The 18698-nt window shown below is 26.0% G+C and overlaps 1 protein-coding gene across 4 annotated transcripts; it reads left to right on the top strand.

Moving 5' to 3' along the window:
* The first annotated feature begins 1513 nt into the window (after positions 1-1513).
* LOC122497907 (MAP kinase-activated protein kinase 2) lies at positions 1514-17262 on the top strand. Of its 4 annotated transcripts, XR_006301182.1 has the most exons (10): positions 1514-2165; positions 2370-2544; positions 12515-12654; positions 15229-15302; positions 15395-15502; positions 15648-15746; positions 15808-15883; positions 15997-16207; positions 16426-16835; positions 16946-17262. XR_006301182.1 is itself a non-coding variant. In XM_043605309.1 (9 exons), exons 2-9 carry the CDS (start codon positions 2389-2391, stop codon positions 16663-16665), a joined length of 1104 nt encoding a protein of 367 aa, XP_043461244.1. In that variant the 5' UTR covers positions 1514-2022; positions 2370-2388; the 3' UTR covers positions 16666-17262. The 4 variants fall into 4 exon arrangements, 3 of the variants coding, with proteins under 3 accessions (XP_043461244.1, XP_043461243.1, XP_043461245.1); XM_043605309.1 differs by having other exon boundaries at positions 1514-2022; positions 16426-17262; XM_043605308.1 differs by having other exon boundaries at positions 16426-17262.
* Positions 17263-18698: the final 1436 nt, after the last annotated feature.

Below are 18698 nucleotides of genomic sequence, written 5' to 3'. Positions count from 1 at the left end.
TACAACAAGATTTTATTGTACATGTGCTTAATTTTTAAAATGTAAATTTATTACATTATTGTAAAATGTAATTATATACATATATTATATTATATTTGTAATGACGATTCGTTAATTATGTTCTGGATAGATTAAACTCTGTACTTAGCTCCCATACATTTTTTTCAGATTAGAGAAACCAAAGTCATAAAATATTTCATTTATATAAGTATATTCTATTATTCTTTCATCGTCATTTTTTCTCTAGAAACAACGAGCGACAGTTTTTATTTCTATCCATAAACATGTTTCGGGTACTTATAACTGTAATCCATCCATATTTTCGTATCAAAATTTTAATTATTATTAAAAATTATTATGTTATAATTCGAAAGGGTGAAGGCGATATAAAATGAAAAAGAGATGTGATGAGAGTATTAACGAAATTTACGTTAGCTATTTTTTAAGAAAGTTAAAAGTTCTCTTTCATAAAATGAAAATTATACTATATTCAAAAATAATCATTTTTCTAAATACATGTTTTTAATTATATAAATATATGTTAAATAAATAAATCGAAATTTTTAAATTTTTTCGTCAGTACTTTTATGAAGAGAATCTTTTATATTTGAGAAAAGAGTAATTTTTTTTTATTTTTTGAAACTAAAGGTACAAAATGAACTTTTAATAAAATTAAAAGTTCTATAAATGGTGCACCCTGCAATACAAAAAAAGTGCCAAGAGAATTTTATTTGAATTTGTTTTCTTTTTTAATTACAAAAATGTAATTTTACAAAATGTTGTGCAGAATTGTTAAAGAAATAATAGTTAAACAAAAAAATTCTATTTGTAAAAAGTTTATAAAATTGATCGAAATTAAACCAAGTTTAATATTGTCAATAAAAATTAAATATATAGGATTTTAATAAATTGAAGGGGCTACTGCAATGTAAATAAATTTGTGCCTATAATGAAAATATATTTATACTGATATTTTGTAATTATATGACAGCATTGAAAATAAACAGAATTTTTTTTTAATTCTGAATAAGTTTTTACTTTTTTATTTGAGAAAACAAATTCTACATTTTTTTCTGTAGCTTATTTTTAATATTTTTCAATTTTTCAAATTAATTTTAATTTTATTTTAATTTTCAATTTTTTAATTTAATTTATCAACGTTTTTTTAAAAGAAAAACAAACTTTGCCAGTTTGAATAAATAAATAAAATAAAACTTTTTTGATATTTAATATTAATTTATTAACAATTTTTTTTACTGTCCTTATATTTGAATAAATAAATAATAGAAAAAAATTAATTTTAATTGAATCATTATTGAATTAAAATGAAAAGCAATATTTTTTCTATTTTTATTATTCTCTAATTATTATTTTTGTAAAAAAGTTGATTAAAGAACGTGATTTATAACATTTTTAAATCATTTTTTGATATAGTCTTCTCAGTCGACCAATGATAAAAATTTATTAAACGCATGCGCAATGAGTTGATGACACTGGTCATGTGTTGGAGGAGCATTGAAAAGTATTGAGAAATTAAAGTACTATAGGAAGTCGTGCTCGTATAGTTTGTTCGATTGCGTCTTATTACCAATTGAGAGAAATTGATTAACAATTTGTGGAATTACATAAACGAGTAAACGTCTCTTATTTTTTCCCCTCTCACTGAATTTATAAACGAAAAATTAGTGATTATACAGTGCTAAAGAAAAATTCCCAATTTTGCATGCCACGAGGATAAAAAAAACGAATTCTTCAGCGTCTGGATATCTAACATTTTTTTATACACCGGCTGACATAAAGTAACAATCTTCGGTTTACTCCAAAAAAGAAGTGTATCCAACAAGAGTGATTTAATCATTTTCAATGTGATTTTCAGAAAACGTAAAAAATACCCATATCTGTGATCTTTAATTTTTAATCTCTATAATTGTTTAGAGAAAAATTACTCGGTAATTTTAGTGTTTAAAAATTAAACAAAAAATAATAGGTGGATCGTGTGGGTCTGCTGTTGAAGTGGATCAGGTGATGACTTGTACATTTTAATATATACATATATACCGTTCAAAGTGATTGTCGTATGGAAAAATACCGGCTTTCCATTTTTTGCCCTTTTTTTCTTGCCAAAGCGCAAAAAATCGCCTGACAAGAAAAAAAATCGACAAAAGGTAATTGAACTCTTACTGATTGCGCTGATTGCTAAATGGTTCAAATTATTGTATTTATACAAATTGTTATAATAGGCAATAATATTTTTCCACTTGAAATACTTCTTTGAATTATAATAATAATAAAATAAAAAATAAATTCAGAATTATGATTAAATTTTAAATCCAATAAAAAATAAATTGAAAATTGACTTTATCTTTCAGAGAAATCGAACTACAAAACATGGAACCTCCAATAACTCGATCTGACTCACGCCTTCCAAAAACTACAACAATCATTGATGACTACGAAATCAGTAATCACGTCCTAGGCTTGGGTATCAATGGAAAAGTGGTGCAATGTTACGACAGAAAAACGAGAGAAAAATATGCACTCAAGGTAAACAATTTATTTTAAAGCTTGACACAATTGTGTTTTGTATATATGTGTGTTTGCGTGTGTTAAGGAAACAAAAATTATCACTTCCTCTCCTTTTCCTCTTGTGAAAAAAAAGTTTAAGTATATTAAAAATCGATCAAGGACACATTTTGAAAAGAAAAAATTCTCTGAAATCGTCGTTTTAAAAATTGTATTGAAAAATAAATAATAATTTCATGCATTGATTTTTACATCTACACAAGAGAAATGTATGTGATCTAGAAAGAAAGATACACGTGAAAAATGAATTTTCAAAACTACCCACATAGCACCATAGTATGAGGTAAGGTTATGTTGAGTACTAATCGTAAGGCACATAAGGTTACACAATATTGCTGCGGTAGACCTGAGGTGAACTAAAAACTTCCGCCATGGAGGTAAGGTTACATGTTAGGGTGTGGTGAGTATATATGATAAGGCCATGGTAACCTTACACGTTAAGGTTAAGGTAACCTTACACGTTAAGGTTGATGTAACCTTACACGTTAAGGTTGAGGTAACGTTACATGTTAAGGTTGAGGTAAGGTTACATGTCAAGGTTGAGGTAAGGTAATTATTAAGTTGTAAGGTTGAGGTAAGGTTGTGATAAATTTACCAGTTATGGAAAATATTAAAAAAATAATTAATAAATAAATATTCAATTAAAAAGTTAGTTTGTTGCTCTTCTCTATTTTGGAAACCTGACATGAAGCAGAAAATTTTGAAAACAAATTTGGGGGGACTGGGATTCGAACCCGGGATCGACGCGCATAAACCTATCATTCTAACTAACTGAGCTAAGTAGAGAACTGGCAGAAGGAAAATTAATGTTGCCTTTAAGGTGAACCAAGAAGATGATTAACTCCTTAAAGGCAATATTAATTTTCCTTCTACCAGTTCTCTACTTAGCTCAGTTAGTTAGAATGATAGGTTTATGCGCGTCGATCCCGGGTTCAAATCCCAGTCCCCCCAAATTTGTTTTCAAAATTTTCTGCTTCATGTCAGGTTTCCAAAATAGAGAGGAGCAACAAACTAACTTTTTAATTGAATATTTATTTATTAATTATTTTTTCAATATTTTCCATAACTGGTAAATTTATCACAACCTTACCTTAACCTTACCTCAACCTTACAACTTAATAATTACCTTACCTCAACCTTGACATGTAACCTTACCTCAACCTTAACATGTAACGTTACCTCAACCTTAACGTGTAAGGTTACATCAACCTTAACGTGTAAGGTTACCTTAACCTTAACGTGTAAGGTTACCATGGCCTTATCATATATACTCACCACACCCTAACATGTAACCTTACCTCCATGGCGGAAGTTTTTAGTTCACTTCAGGTCTACCGCAGCAATATTGTGTAACCTTATGTGCCTTACGATTAGTACTCAACATAACCTTACCTCATACTATTGTGCTATGTGGGTAGACGAATATCTGTGAGAAATGTAAATCGAATTTTGGAAAGTATCCAGACAGTTTTCTTCTTTCAATTTGTTTAATATCAAACTTAAAAGCTCTTAATGGGATTGGAAATTAAGATATTTTTAAATTTGACATTTAAACATGGCAATATTTCGTTAATTTTTTTTTATAAGCGACGCTCAATGGTAAATTAAAAATAAACTGATTTAAATTTTCTTTTTCCAGTTCAAAATAAAAATATTTTAGAATATCAAAGAAACTTATACAGAAGCGATTTAATAACAAAAGACTGGATAAAAAAGAAAAATTAATTAATTGAGTAATCCAGAAGTTCAAGTTTTCTTTATGGTTAAACTTAATTTTTTTTAATAAAGAAAATTCAGTATAATATATATAAATAGAAATATTTTTCACTCATTCGTTCAAGTTTAAAATTAAACAAAGTAGAACAAGATCGTAAGAATTCCATCCCCTCTTTTTTGTTTTTTTTTTACTAAACTTTTATGATCGAAACTCAAAAGAGGAAATTAATGTTTGTCGTACCTACAATTTCTCACGATGCAATTTTGTTGAAAGTCTTTTTAATGTGAGAAAATTTCTGTTTACTATAAGGTAAAAGCACCAGTACTTGGACACTTTTAAAATATAAGCAAATTTAGCAACGATTTTTACAAAGATAGTATAGTTTTACTTGCCAAACTTTACCGTAATAGTTGGACATGCCATTTTAGAGGATCCAGTAGTTGGACACGATAAGGACCAATAGTTGGACATAACGAAATACGCATAATATTTATTTGCATATATAATGTTTGTATTTGTATATTAATTAATTCATTATTTAATTAGATTAAAGCTTGTTAAGTTTTTGTCCAACTACTGGTGCTGCTGGGTTTTAAGGTTATAAAGCAGAAGGTAAATTTGGACACTCATTTTGAGTAGTTCGAGGCTTATAATTTTTTTTTGATAAATTTTGTGCTTAGAAATTAAAAAATTGAATTATATCCAACAGAGATCCAAAAGCTAACATTCAGAAAGGGCATAATATTATTTTTCATTTATATTGAAAGGATTGAAAGCAGTCTTAATTCTTTTTGTTACTGTCCATCTATTGGTTCCATTTTTTGTAATGTCCACGTACTGGTGCTTTTACCTTATAGAGAAAATACTATAAAAAAACAAATAAACAAACGGTTCAAAAATGTAGGTTATGTTCTCAACCGGAAAAGAAATCGAAAGTGGAAATTGTGCAACTAATTGTATTAAAGATATTTTACAAACTTATGTTCAAAATAATTGGATCGCATTGTAATTCAGTTAATATAATTAAAAGAACTTTCTTTTATTCACAAATTATTGAAAAACAAACACAAATACTGTACAACATGATGGTATTTTTGTTGCAACTGAAATTAAACTGCCGCTGGCGGCGCTGCTTGCAAAAGACGCCATACTTGTGACGTCAGTTTGCACATGCGCAATAGTGCGCAATAGCAAAATCCTCTTGAAATAAAACGGACAGAAAAATATTATATTTGAGAAGATTATTTTCAATCCGAGTGGAAAATTCTATAATAGTTCTAATCAACTTTCCTTGCAAAGAGAGAAAAACAATTTCACATGAAGACTAATAATTACTTTCACTTCGAGCACAAAATAGTAAAGGATTTCCAGGACTTCCAATACTTTGACAACAATTGAGCCCGCCCGTGCAATAACTTACAATAATTTGTCTACGTTCCTCGTTTATAAAATATCATAAAAAAATGTTAAATTGAAAATAGAAATTTAAGGATTTTTGCAAATCAAATATTCCTTTTCTATCCGCAAATAAGATTTATTTCACGGTTATATTTTATAAATTGAGGACGAATTTTCTACACGCGGAAGTTTAAGAAAAATACATTTGTAATTAAAAAAAAATAATAGGTGGATCGTGCGGGTCTGCTGTAAAGACCCCAAAATCGCTTTTTTGAGGATTTTCAACATTTTTTTTCTCTTTAACCTGACGTGCTAGAGACTTCCACAAGGTCTTAAATTAAAGCTTGTAATGTGCACTACAAGACCCATATCCATAAAATAAAAAAAATTGGACAAGTGCGAGTTGTACTCGCACTGCAATGGCGGGTTCCGTACACAAATATTAAAACAATACTTGCAACATTTATCGGTAATTAGTAGAATTAAAATAAATAATTAAAAAAATATATTAAAATCATTTGATAAAAAAGAATAACTAAAAAAATTAAAGTATTGTATATATCTAATATTGTAAACAATAATAAGCAGAGGAACTATAATTTTGAAAATTTTGTTCCTCTGCTTATTTATTATTGTTTACAATATTAGATATACAATACTTTAATTTTTTTTAGTTATTTCTTCTTATCAAATGATTTTAATATATTTTTTTAATTGTTTATTTTAATTCTACTAATTACCGATAAATGTTGCAAGTATTGTTTTAATATTTGTGTACGGAACCCGCCATTGCAGTGCGAGTACAACTCACACTTGTCCAATTTTTTTTTATTTTTAGTTAAGAAACTAAAGTCAGAAAACAATCTCTCATTTATTCTCTTAAAATTTCACTCTTCCTTAAAATATTTAATGCCACGTGTTTAAACTAAAAAAAATTAAAAAAAATTTTTTTTTAAAAAAGTTTCTTAAATAAATTTTTTGTCGTCAGACTGTAATAATACACCAGGATACCCATTTCCAGCTCATTAGGTCAAATAATGTAAAAGTTAGGGAAAAAAAATTTTTTTTTTTTAATTTTTTAGTTTTTCCTTGACAACGCTATGGCCATCATTACATATCAAGTTCTCTATATTTTTCCTGTAATATTCGAGTAAAAATACACCAGCATGCAAAATTTCAGCTCTCCATGTCGAATAGTTTAGAAGTTAAGGGGGGGGAATGGTCACTTTTTATGTATTTTTGGCCAAAAATCTTGTTATTTCCTTGACAACGCTATGCCCATCACGTCCAATCACATTCGCTATATTTTTCCTGTAATCTACGAGTGAAAATACATATCTGGACCAAATTTGAGCTCTTTAGGTCAAATAGTTTAGCCGCTAGGGGGGGGGGACACGATTTGGCTACGGACAACAGAGTCTCACCAATAGGGTTCCGCCGATACACCGTAGGTGTACGGAACCCTAAAAATTAAGATTTCTTTCAAAAAATGGGGTTGAAGACACTAAAAAGATGTGTTTTTGGATTGCTTTAATAGACTTCTTGTAATTGCTTGGATTCGATTGAAAATGGTTACTTAGAGTTTTTGGGGTCACTGATTACGAATCCGATATTAGTTTTCAAAAATTCAAAATGGCGAATTCGTAATCAGCAACCCCAAAAACCCTGGAGTAACAAACTTTCAAGCGAATCCAAGCAATTCTTAATTTTTACATCTGCCATCTTGGTTTCGCCATTTTTAATTTTTGAAAACTAATTTCGGATTCGTAATCAACGACTCCAAAAACCCCGAGTAACAATTTTCAAGCGAATCCAAGCAATTGCATGAAGTCTATTAAAGTAATCCAAAAACACACCTTTTTGGTGTCTTCAATCCCATTTTTTGAAAAAGCTTTTAATTTTCTTTTATTTTATGAAAATGGGTCTTGTAGTGCACATTACAAGCTTTAATTTAAGACCTTGTGGAAGTCTTTAGCACGTCAGGTTAAAGAGAAAAAAAATGTTGAAAATCCTCAAAAAAGCGTGTTTGGGGTCTTTACCCCCACTTTTCTCAAAATCCTGACGTGATGGGCAATTTTGGAATTCGGGATCGTGTTCAGCGTTCAAAAATACATCGGAAACCATTCCGATATTTCATAAAAAAAAGTAAGTCTTTTTTTGTTGACCTGTGTTATTTTCAAAAGTAATAAAATTCTACACAAACGATTAATTATTTTCATAAACTGTTATAAATATTAAAAATTTTACAGAAATTTAATTCTTTATACAAATTTATTTTTATAAATTTCTTTGCAATAATTCAAGTATTTAAGAAAAATCAAATTTTTTACAGGATTCAATTCTTTTTAATACAATTTTAATCGAATTTCTAGATAAATGTTAAATTCTTCAGTTAAAATTTTAGATAATGATTATTAAAAGCCTTATAGCGTGAATTTTTAGAAATAATTATTGAATTTTGAAAAGGTTTCATAATTAAGGGAATACGCGCGCCATTCACTTAACATGGCATGTACCCTCTTATAGCATCCAGCCCCTCAATTTTACAATTAAAAAAATTTGTAAATAAATGTTTTTGAACATTCTTTATAATTACTTTTCGAGTGAATTAGAATATTCTTGAGAGTCAGGGGAAAAGTCAAAATTTTCTCCTAATTCAGGGAAAAGTCAGGAAAAAGAAAATTAAATTTTTGTGGCAACCCTGATTGAGTAATAAATAAATAATATAATAATGCAGAATACAGTATTATATCAAAGTTCCCCGTTTTATAAAAATGTATTAGTTATTTAATTTGGTAAAAAATAAATATAGTTTTAAAAACCTGTAAAAATTCCGTTTTTTAACCTGGAAAACCTGGAAAAGTCAGGGAATATTAAATGAATAAAAACGTGGCAACCCTGTTTATAATTAATTAACACAAAAATAATTAAATCTTCATTAAGAATTAATAAAAAGATATAGAGAAAATTTGTTTATAGATAAATTTTTGTTCTTTCCTTTAATTTCAGTTAACTAAGAGTTATCAATTTTTTTTATTTTTGTTTACAAAAAAAGTATTTTTGTTTTAAAATAGGAATTTCCATTTTTTAGATAATCGATACCTGAGCATAAGAAAAAGCGGGGGACCAGACTTGACTAGAGTCATCTTCTATTTATATTCCGTGATTTCTCACACACGGTGATTCCAAATCACATATACAAATACATTCTATCGAGCACGAATATAGTTTTGTAATGTGTGTATTTTTGTGTTGAAAAATGTGAAAGTTTGACACATTCAAGAGATTTCGTGATTCAACCCACTCAATCCACTTTATTATGTTATTAATAATATATATATATATATATATATATATATATATATATATATATATATATATATATATATATATATATATATATATATATATATATATATTACATAATATATGGGTGATTCTCCTGAAAGTGGGCAATTTCATGTCTTTGAATTATATCTTCTAAACAACTTAACATTTAAATATTAACATTGGACAAACATATTATTTAAACATCACTTATTATACCCTTTATAAAAAACGATAATTTTTTAACACAAATTTAGTGGAAAACAACATTTAACAGCTGGAAAACAGCAATTCAATAAGTCTTTACCTCTGAGTACCAAACTTTAAAGTACTATTACTTATAAAAAAAGAACTATCTTTAATTATTCAATAAATATTATGAAAGATTAACTCAAAAGCTTTAATTTTTATCGATGAAATTTTTTAATACATCAATATAGTTATTGATAATTATTAAAATATAAGTGTCTTTAAAAATCTCCATGCTGGCACGACAAAGGATAAACGTGTATAAATAAACTATAAGACGTGCACTTTTTATATAAAAATCAATTGGAAATTAAAGAAAAAACATGTCACTTTTCAAATCTCCAAGAGAAATTGGAAAATAAATTATATTTTTCATATTTTTAAGAAAAAAACACTAGAAAAACACTGCGTATTTTTATTCATTCCTTTGTCGTGCGCTGTCATAACTTTAATATTTCAATATAAATATCAATAAAAAACGGATGAAAACTTACAGTTTGGTAGAACAAAAGTGTATACCTAGCCATTTTTTTATTTACTTTTGTTTAAAATATGTATTAATGGATTTCGTACAAATTTCCATTGTCGTGTCAAAACATTTGCACGTGGTAGGTGCGAAACAAGTAAAAAGTGTGCCCGTGCCTAAAACTTTTTTTAAAATAGGTAATAAAGTTGAAATTTATCTAATCTTTTCATATATTTTTAAATATAATTTTAAAAATGATAAAAATAAATCATTTAATTCAATTAATAATACCTATATAGAAGAAATATGAATTTCAGTGCCCCTCGATGATACGCTTCTGATGAGGTTAGTTTTCCTGTTTACTTTTCACATCTCATTTCAATTACGCGAAAAGTGCTAATTACACGAAAACTAATGTTTATTAATAAATGTAATTTAAAATAAATATAGTTGATATGGATTGTCTAACATAAAAGAATAATTAAACAAACAGAAAAAAGCAAATGTCGAAAAAGAGCGACGTGAAAAAATTCAAAATAATCCTGGTGAAATTTAAATAATTTTAATATTATTTTTAAACTTTAAATAGTTTTGTAGCGTACCTACTTCAAATATAGTTTATTTAAATACCAATGAACAGTAATTAATAAAAGAAAGTTCAATTTTTAAACATTAAAAAAAAATTTTTATCAACTTAAAAGTGACCGGTTTTTGGAGAATCACCCATATATATTTTAATTTTGTTTTTTAAATAATGAAAAATATGCGTGAAAAATTTTCGAAATACTTTTTATCTTTGAGTCTTATCAGAAAGAGTATAATAGACCTTAATCATCTTAACTAATCTGTGTTTTTATTATACATCACGTTTTTTTTCTTGGTATATCACAAAATTTCTCGTTAGGTTAAATTGTTAATTACCATTAAATATAAAAAATGTAAATTTTTGAACAAAAAAATTCTTGTATAAAAATTTGCAGTAAAAATTAATATAATCGAATTGTTTTATTACTACATAATTTGATATTACGTTTGTCAAGTTCACAACGTTTGTCATCAATGATTTGGAAGAAAAAATATTTTTTTATTAAAATTTTTACATAGGTGTTTTTGTATAAAAAATTTTTTGCGTAATTTTATTATCGATAGTTTGAAAAGAAAAAATTCCAAACAAAACATTTTATTGTTTTAATTTTTTCTTTCAATCGTTGATAATAAAACGTGAACTTCACCGACGTAATTTGATTGTAAAATGCAAATTGTAAGTGAATTTAATTTAATTATTTTATTGTTTTCATTATTTTTAATTTATAAATTTAAAATTTTTATTAATTTATATAAATATGTAATGAATATAAATTTTTTTCTAGAAATTTAATTTTTCCGAATACATGCATAAAATGATTCTATTGACAGAAAAGAGTTATTTGTTTGCATGTTTTCGAAGATTCGATGACGTCTTTAAAATTATTAGCTTCCTGTATAAACATTAATGAACAATTAAAACCGCTTGTTGTTTTATAAACTTTTTTCATGAACTAAATATTATCTACTCAAGCAATTACATTAGACAAGGAAAAAAAATATTATTTATTATTATTTATTTATTATTTTCATTAATACGTAAAACAAATTAATAGAATCAAATAATTGGCGACAGTATTTGATTATTATCTTCATAACAATTTTATTAGTATTCTAAAATTCTACAAATGAATAAAATTTTTAAAAAATTTTGTTTCATTTGCAGAAAAATTCTTTTCTTATATACCAATTCAGAGAAAACGAAGAAAATGCGAAAAAATTTTGTACTTTTTCCTCTCAATATACAAAACGATTAAATAAACATGAAATTCGTCCCGAAGCAAATGTCTTATTAACATGGGAAGAAAATTCTCAGAAGTTGCTCGAGCTTGAAATCATTGCCACCTTGATCATATAATGTGATAATTGCCATTAAATTGCGAGGCTGCCAAAGATGTACGTCAGAATGAACAATATTCTGCTGTCACTATTAATTTTACTGGGACAAATTATTAACAAATATCAATGTCGATATTTTTTTTAGCATTTGTTTAAACATTATGACAAATTTGTAAATTCGTAGATATAATTTTTTCATAAATATATTATTATCGGGACTCTTTTTTGACAGACATTATTATTTTGACAGTATTTTCATAATTTTCAATTTATTGAATTTATTTAGCAAATTAATTTTCAACAATAGCATGTGATAATTAGGTGCATATAAATTTGTCTACGTTCCTCGTTTATAAAATATCATAAAAAAATGTTAAATTGAAAATAGAAATTCAAGGATTTTTGCAAATCAAATATTCCTTTTCTATCCGCAAATAAGATTTATTTCACGGTTATATTTTATAAATTGAGGACGAATTTTCTACACGCGGAAGTTTAAGAAAAATACATTTGTAACCATCAACTAGACATTGGAATTTTATTTCAAATTTTCATCTTTTTTTTATTTTTTATTTACAGGTATTTTTTATATTATATGAAATAATTAGAAAAATGTGTGGGCTCACGAGAGAAGGTCAATTTATATTGAATTATTTTTTATTTATGAAAAAAATTGTTCACCGTTAACATTTATTTTTAAAAATATTTTCTACTTTTTGCTTTAGTCTCATACCGTTATTATTATCAATAAAACCGTATTATCTACAGCAATGACAACAAAAACAATTAAATAATTAACAAAAAAGGGTAATTAATGGGAAATTAATTTTAATTCTCTTTTTCTTTTTTAGGTTTTACATGATTGTGTGAAAGCGAGAAGAGAAGTTGAATTACACTGGAGGGCATCTAATTGTAGACATATTGTTCAAGTTAAAGACGTTTATGAAAATTCATATAGTGGAAATAAATGTTTACTGGTAGTTATGGAATGGTAAGTTTCTTTCATTACGAATTTAGAGAGTAGAAAAAGGCAAACAGAATTTCAAAATTGTCCCTAAAGTTTCGAAGCGAAAATTAATTTTTAACTAAATAAATGTTTTCTATAAACCAAAAACTAATTTTTAACTTTATAAATGTTGTTCATTTTAGTCAAGTAATTTTTAAAAATACTGGAGCAGATAAAAATATTTCGTTTATTTGAATGTTCAAAAATTTAGGAAAATTCTCAAAAAATAAAATTTGTTAATTAATCTTTCACGTCCGAGAAATAGTAATTATAGTGAAGGTGAATATAATATATTAAAATTAATAATAATATATTAATTATATTAATATTAATAGAATATATTAAAATTATTAGGAACAACAATGATGATGGTATTATTACTAATTGGTACAGAAAAGATATACATATTCAGGTAGACTTTTGAACTATTATTCCAACCATCATTTACAATATAAAATTGCAATTATTAAAAATTTAGTTGATACAGCATTAAAACTTTCTAATAAAACTTTTCATAATGAAAATATTAATTTAATTAAATTAGATTTAAAACTAAACAATTATCCTGATAAATTTATAAATCAACATGTACAAAAACGGATTTCAGAAATTAACAATAGGAACCTCTTGAATAATAACCAAATTAGTGATATTAAAGATGATAACTATAAAAATAATAATGATAAAAAGATAGTTTTTCCATATTATGGATCAATTTCAGAAAACATAAAAAGATTATTGAGAACATTCAATATTCAAACAATTTTTTGTGTTAATTAAAAACTAGATAATTTTATTAAACTATAGGGAAGGATAAGCTTGGGAGACATAATCAATGCAACTGTGTGTATAAATTTAAATGTAATTGTGGAAAATATTATATAGAACAAAGAAAAAGACCATTACATATTCGCACTAAGGAACATAAGAGTAATATTGATTTAAATGTAAAATATCATAATGTTATTAGGAATCACTTATAACAAATTTCAAAAATGATTCTATTCCACATTTTATAAAATGGAATGAATTTGAAGTGCTAGATATTGAACCAACTCTTAGTAAAAGACTTTTCTCAGAAATGTTTTTTATAAAAAAAGAGGGAAGTAATAGTTTAAATAAAGTAACTGATTTGGATAATTTTGATAGTTCATACGAAATGATTTTGAATTATTTCCATTAATTAATACTGTTGATTGCTTATTTGCCTACTCTTTGTTTCTTATTTGTTTTTGTCTTTATTTAACAATTGATGTACAGAATCGATAGTGTTTGGAGTTCAGTTTTAATTTTGACTTCACACGCAGAGTTTTAATTTATTTAAGTATTTTTTAAAAACTTCTGTGGTGTGTTATAATAAATGTGTGTCATCATAATGTCCATGTTTATCAGTGTTAATTTATTTATTTAACTATTATGTTAATGTTTATTTATTTATTTATTACAAAATTGGTTTTATAATCTTTTATAGGTATGTTATTCTCAACTTAATTTTTTATTATTTTATTTTATTTATTATTTTAATTAAGTAACTACCTACACTGAGAAAACTGGTTTATTGGACTAAACATCTGGAGGGACAAATCGTTGATATTTGATAGTTAGGTATTGGATAACAATCTAAATGTTCAAATACACCATTGACAGATATTCGTGCCATTTCTCTTGGAGGGAAAATGAGTTTATAACAGAGGGACAAATTAACCATCTTGAGAAATCCCTTCCTTATCCGGCGCGAAATGAATAAATATGGCAACCTAACCCCTAAATTAAATACATAAAATGTCAGAAAAATAATTTCGCGCGCATCAGATCGTACACATTTTCTGCCCAACTTTTAACCCTCAGATATAATGGGAGAGAATATACAAGTAGATTTCCATTATCAATTCAAAATTTATTTTAGAAGGACTATTCAACTCTCTTCATAAGCAAAGGAAACATACACTTTTTGAACCTCTGAATTTGACTCTCCAGTTTTCTCAGTGTGCCTATTAAAATTTTTTAATTTTTTTTTTAATTTAAAATTTTGATATTTTATTTTACTTTATTCATTCTAAATTCTTTATTATAATTTCGATTCTCATTTATTTTAGTTATGACTCCAAACTCTGTTTTCTCTGACGTTTGATGGGTGAATTTATTTTTATTTTTGCTGACGAGTGTTTATTTATTAATTTTTTTGGTAAGATATTATTATAACCTTTTTATTATTTATGAATGAATGTTAGAAATTTATATATTTTTAAAATTTTATAATTTTTTTTATTGACGAATGTTAAGTATATATATTTTTTTAAATACTATTTTATATATTATTTTATATTTTTTTGTATATTATTTTATTTTTTGTATATTAATTTATATTTTTTGTATATTATTTTTATATTTCGTTGTATATTATTTATATTTTTTGTATATTATTTTATATTTTTATAATAGACTCCCTGAAGAGGAAGTCAGTTAGATTTCGAAACGTTGGAGTAAACTAATTTTTAAAAACTATTTGTCCGAATGTTTTCGTTTTATTCACCTTCAGCAAAATTTGTTATTTCTCAGTATGGAAGGTGGAGAACTTTTTCAGAGGATACAAGACAGACAAGACGGTCAGGACGGAGCTTTTACTGAACGAGGTAAATAAATTTGTGAAAATTTTTATTTAAACAATTCCAAGTTCTTTAAATTTAAATTTTTTAAATAAAAATTTGTTTCTTTCTTTTTGCAGAAGCAGCACAAATTATGTACGAAATTTGTGTGGCTGTCAAACACCTTCATGACATGAATATTGCTCATCGGGATCTAAAACCAGAGAACCTTTTGTATTCAAAACCAGGTAAATATTTTTTCTACTTAATAAAGAAATTTTTGTTTCTTATTTTGCAAAAACCGTTTTTCAAAAAATTATCATTGTTAACAATTCTCGGATAAATTTCAAAAAAAAAATTAAACATTCAAATATGATTATTTTTCCATTTCAGATAGTTTAGGAATTTTAAAATTGACCGATTTTGGATTTGCGAAAGAAACGCATTTAAAAGATACACTGCAGACGCCTTGCTACACACCGTACTATGTTGGTAAGAAAATTTTATAATTTTTTACAAATTAATTTTATACATTTTTACCATTTTTTTTAAGCACCTGAAGTTTTGGGTCCGGATAAATATGACAAAAGCTGCGATATATGGTCTTTGGGAGTAATTATGTATATACTGTGAGTATTCTTTATTTACTATTTTCAAATTATTGTAAAATTTAAAAACCAGATTTAATTTTAATGTACGTAACGATGATTATATGTTTTTAATATTTGAATATTTTCGTCAGATTATGTGGATTTCCTCCGTTCTACAGCAATCATGGATTGGCAATTTCGCCGGGAATGAAGAAGCGAATAACATTAGGTCAGTACGATTTTCCAGCTCCTGAATGGTCTCACGTCAGCACTGAAGCTCGCGATCTTATCAAGGGAATGCTATGTACAGATCCCGCTCAAAGGCTGCAAATTGCCGAAGTAATGCGCAATAAATGGATCTCCGTAAGTATTTTAATGACTGCTTTTATTATTGTAACAAACTTTGAAAAATTCTCATTAAATGAAGGAATTTCAATTATAATTGAAAATTATAATTGATTTGTCAGGGAAAATAATTGAAATCTTTGCAGTTTGCGTAGACTGAATTTATTCAAAATTCAAAAGTAAAAAAATTGATTTGAAAAGATTAAGAGTTTATTTTTCCTTTTTCTTTTGTGCAGAAACACACGGAAGTGCCGGCAACGCCCTTGCATACAGGACGAGTTTTGAGGGAAGGTGAGGAACTTTGGCCGGAAGTTCAAGAAGAAATGACTCGCTCTTTAGCGACAATGCGAGTCGATTACGATACAGCAAATTTAAAGCAATTGGACAATACAAATAATCCCCTTTTAAATAAACGAAGACGAGCGAAACAGGCAGCTCCAATCCCTCCGACAGCAAACGCAACCCCGGCGTCCTAGGGAAAGGCCGAAATTTCATGGCATCCAAAATGGATTCATTTTTTACGGCGATGCATCAAATGCATCATTTTTGTTATACGAATTGTATTCTGAACAGGGAGTTTTTTTCCGCGAGAGGGAGTCGAAAGACTTGCAAAAAAACTGACCCAAATGAAAAGTAAGAAACAAACGTAAGTGTGGAATTACGTACTTTTTTTCACAAAAGATTTAAATAATTATTATATTTCACTTAAATTTTCAATTTTCCTGCTCTGGATACATTTATTATTGTCTCAAATAGATTTTTGGATCAAGTGCCTAAGGATGATCTATGACACTTTATAATACCACCCAGAAATTTTATTTTGAGAGAAAAAGCATTTTGTTAATTAATAATTATTCTGTTACTTAAATATTAATATTATCATAAAGACGTGAAAAAAGTCAAAAGCAAAAAAATTGTACATTGAGATTAAATCTGTAATCGCACTCCTATTATAATTGTACTATACAAACGATATAAATTTAAATGTTATGCTTAATCCACAAATTTAAATTAGTCAAAATTCATTAAAAATTGATCTAAATTAAGAATAAATTAGTCTAATGAAAAAAAAATTAGTCACAATTAATAACAATTACTGAAAAATTAATTATTGTAACAGAAAATGCTATTTTACATTTTCTATATCTTTCAGTATAATTTAGAAAACATTTTCTATAGAAAAAAAATTGAATATAAATTTACAAATTGTGGTAACTAGAAAGAACTGACGATAACAATTTTAATCTTTTTTGACTGACTTAAATAGGTTCGAATTAGGTTTTGAAAAGATAAGGTGCTCAAAATTTTTAACAGACGTAGATATAATGTTCAATGGAATTTTTAGTAAATAGTGAATAACTTATTCTTGATAAATTATACAACGAAAAAAACCATTAATTCAAGAGAGCTTAAGTAGTTCAGTTAAAAATTGATTATTACTTTTTTCTTAAAAGTTCATACAAAGCAAAAGGAATTGTGTGTAATAATGTGTAATAATGCGTAAAATTACACTCTTTAATTTGCAAAAAAATTTTCTATTTAAAATTAAGTAAAAAAAATTTTTAAACAATAAATTCCCTTCGTATATTATATATTTCTATTAAAATATAAATATTTATATGTATAAAATTTTTTCTCTTATATATTTAAAAAAAATTATATATTTTAGAAATTATTAAATTGAAATAGAATTTTACTTTTTCACCGAAAAATTATTTTCAAGTCAAAATTAAATTATATATCGCAATAATTTCATCAAATAATTTTTTATAATTATATGATCTACAAGTTTTTAACGTTCAAATGAACGAGGTATTTTGTATTAAAAATATTTTTCTAAATTACTATTGTAATAGAAATTAAAAATCTAAATTTTACATTTAGAAACTTTATGATTAATTTCTTTTTATAGTGACGCAAAATTAATTTAAAAAATTTTCTTTTAAAGAAGAAATAAATAAATTTATTTCATTTGAACGTTGAGAACTTTATAGGAACATAATTTTTCTTAAGGAAGAAATTATTTTTAAATAAGTTTTTCCCATTTTTAAAGTTATAAATAATATACAAAATATACTTATAGTCAATATAATAATGTTATTATCTCGAAAGATATGAAGTGTCAAATTTAGCCGTCCCAATAGAACTTATTTTCGCTTTCAAATCAAAATAAGAGAAAATTACAAAATCTACTCGCATAATATAGAAAATAGTAAGGACTGCAATAAATTAAAGGAACAATATAAATATAAATAATAAAATAATAAAAATAAATTGAAACATGCAGAAGAAAATGATAGAAAGTAATAATGGGAAAATAAATTAAATGCGAATAAATAAAATAAATTTACTGAACATGCAATAATAATGCAATAATAGTGCAACAATAATGCAGTAATAATTAAATAAAAATGCAATAAAAATTGATGATAAAAAATATGTAGAGAAAATAATGTAAACAATGACTATGTAAAATGGACTTTACTATTGTAATTTTTAATATATAGTT

Source organism: Leptopilina heterotoma, unplaced genomic scaffold, assembly GCF_015476425.1.
Source record: "Leptopilina heterotoma isolate Lh14 unplaced genomic scaffold, ASM1547642v1 Lhet_14, whole genome shotgun sequence".
Lineage (NCBI taxonomy): Eukaryota > Metazoa > Arthropoda > Insecta > Hymenoptera > Figitidae > Leptopilina > Leptopilina heterotoma.
Note: the sequence above shows the minus strand (reverse complement) of the source record. Positions and strands in the feature narration are given on the sequence as shown.

Bases quoted from the DNA above. Each gene is read 5' to 3' on its own strand.
- LOC122497907 (XM_043605309.1), top strand. From the start codon at position 2,389: ATGGAACCTCCAATAACTCGATCTGACTCACGCCTTCCAAAAACTACA. The intron at 12,655-15,228 runs GTAAGTTTCTTT...GTTATTTCTCAG, and splicing joins TTACTGGTAGTTATGGAATG to TATGGAAGGTGGAGAACTTT. The intron at 15,747-15,807 runs GTAAGAAAATTT...ATTTTTTTTAAG, and splicing joins CTACACACCGTACTATGTTG to CACCTGAAGTTTTGGGTCCG.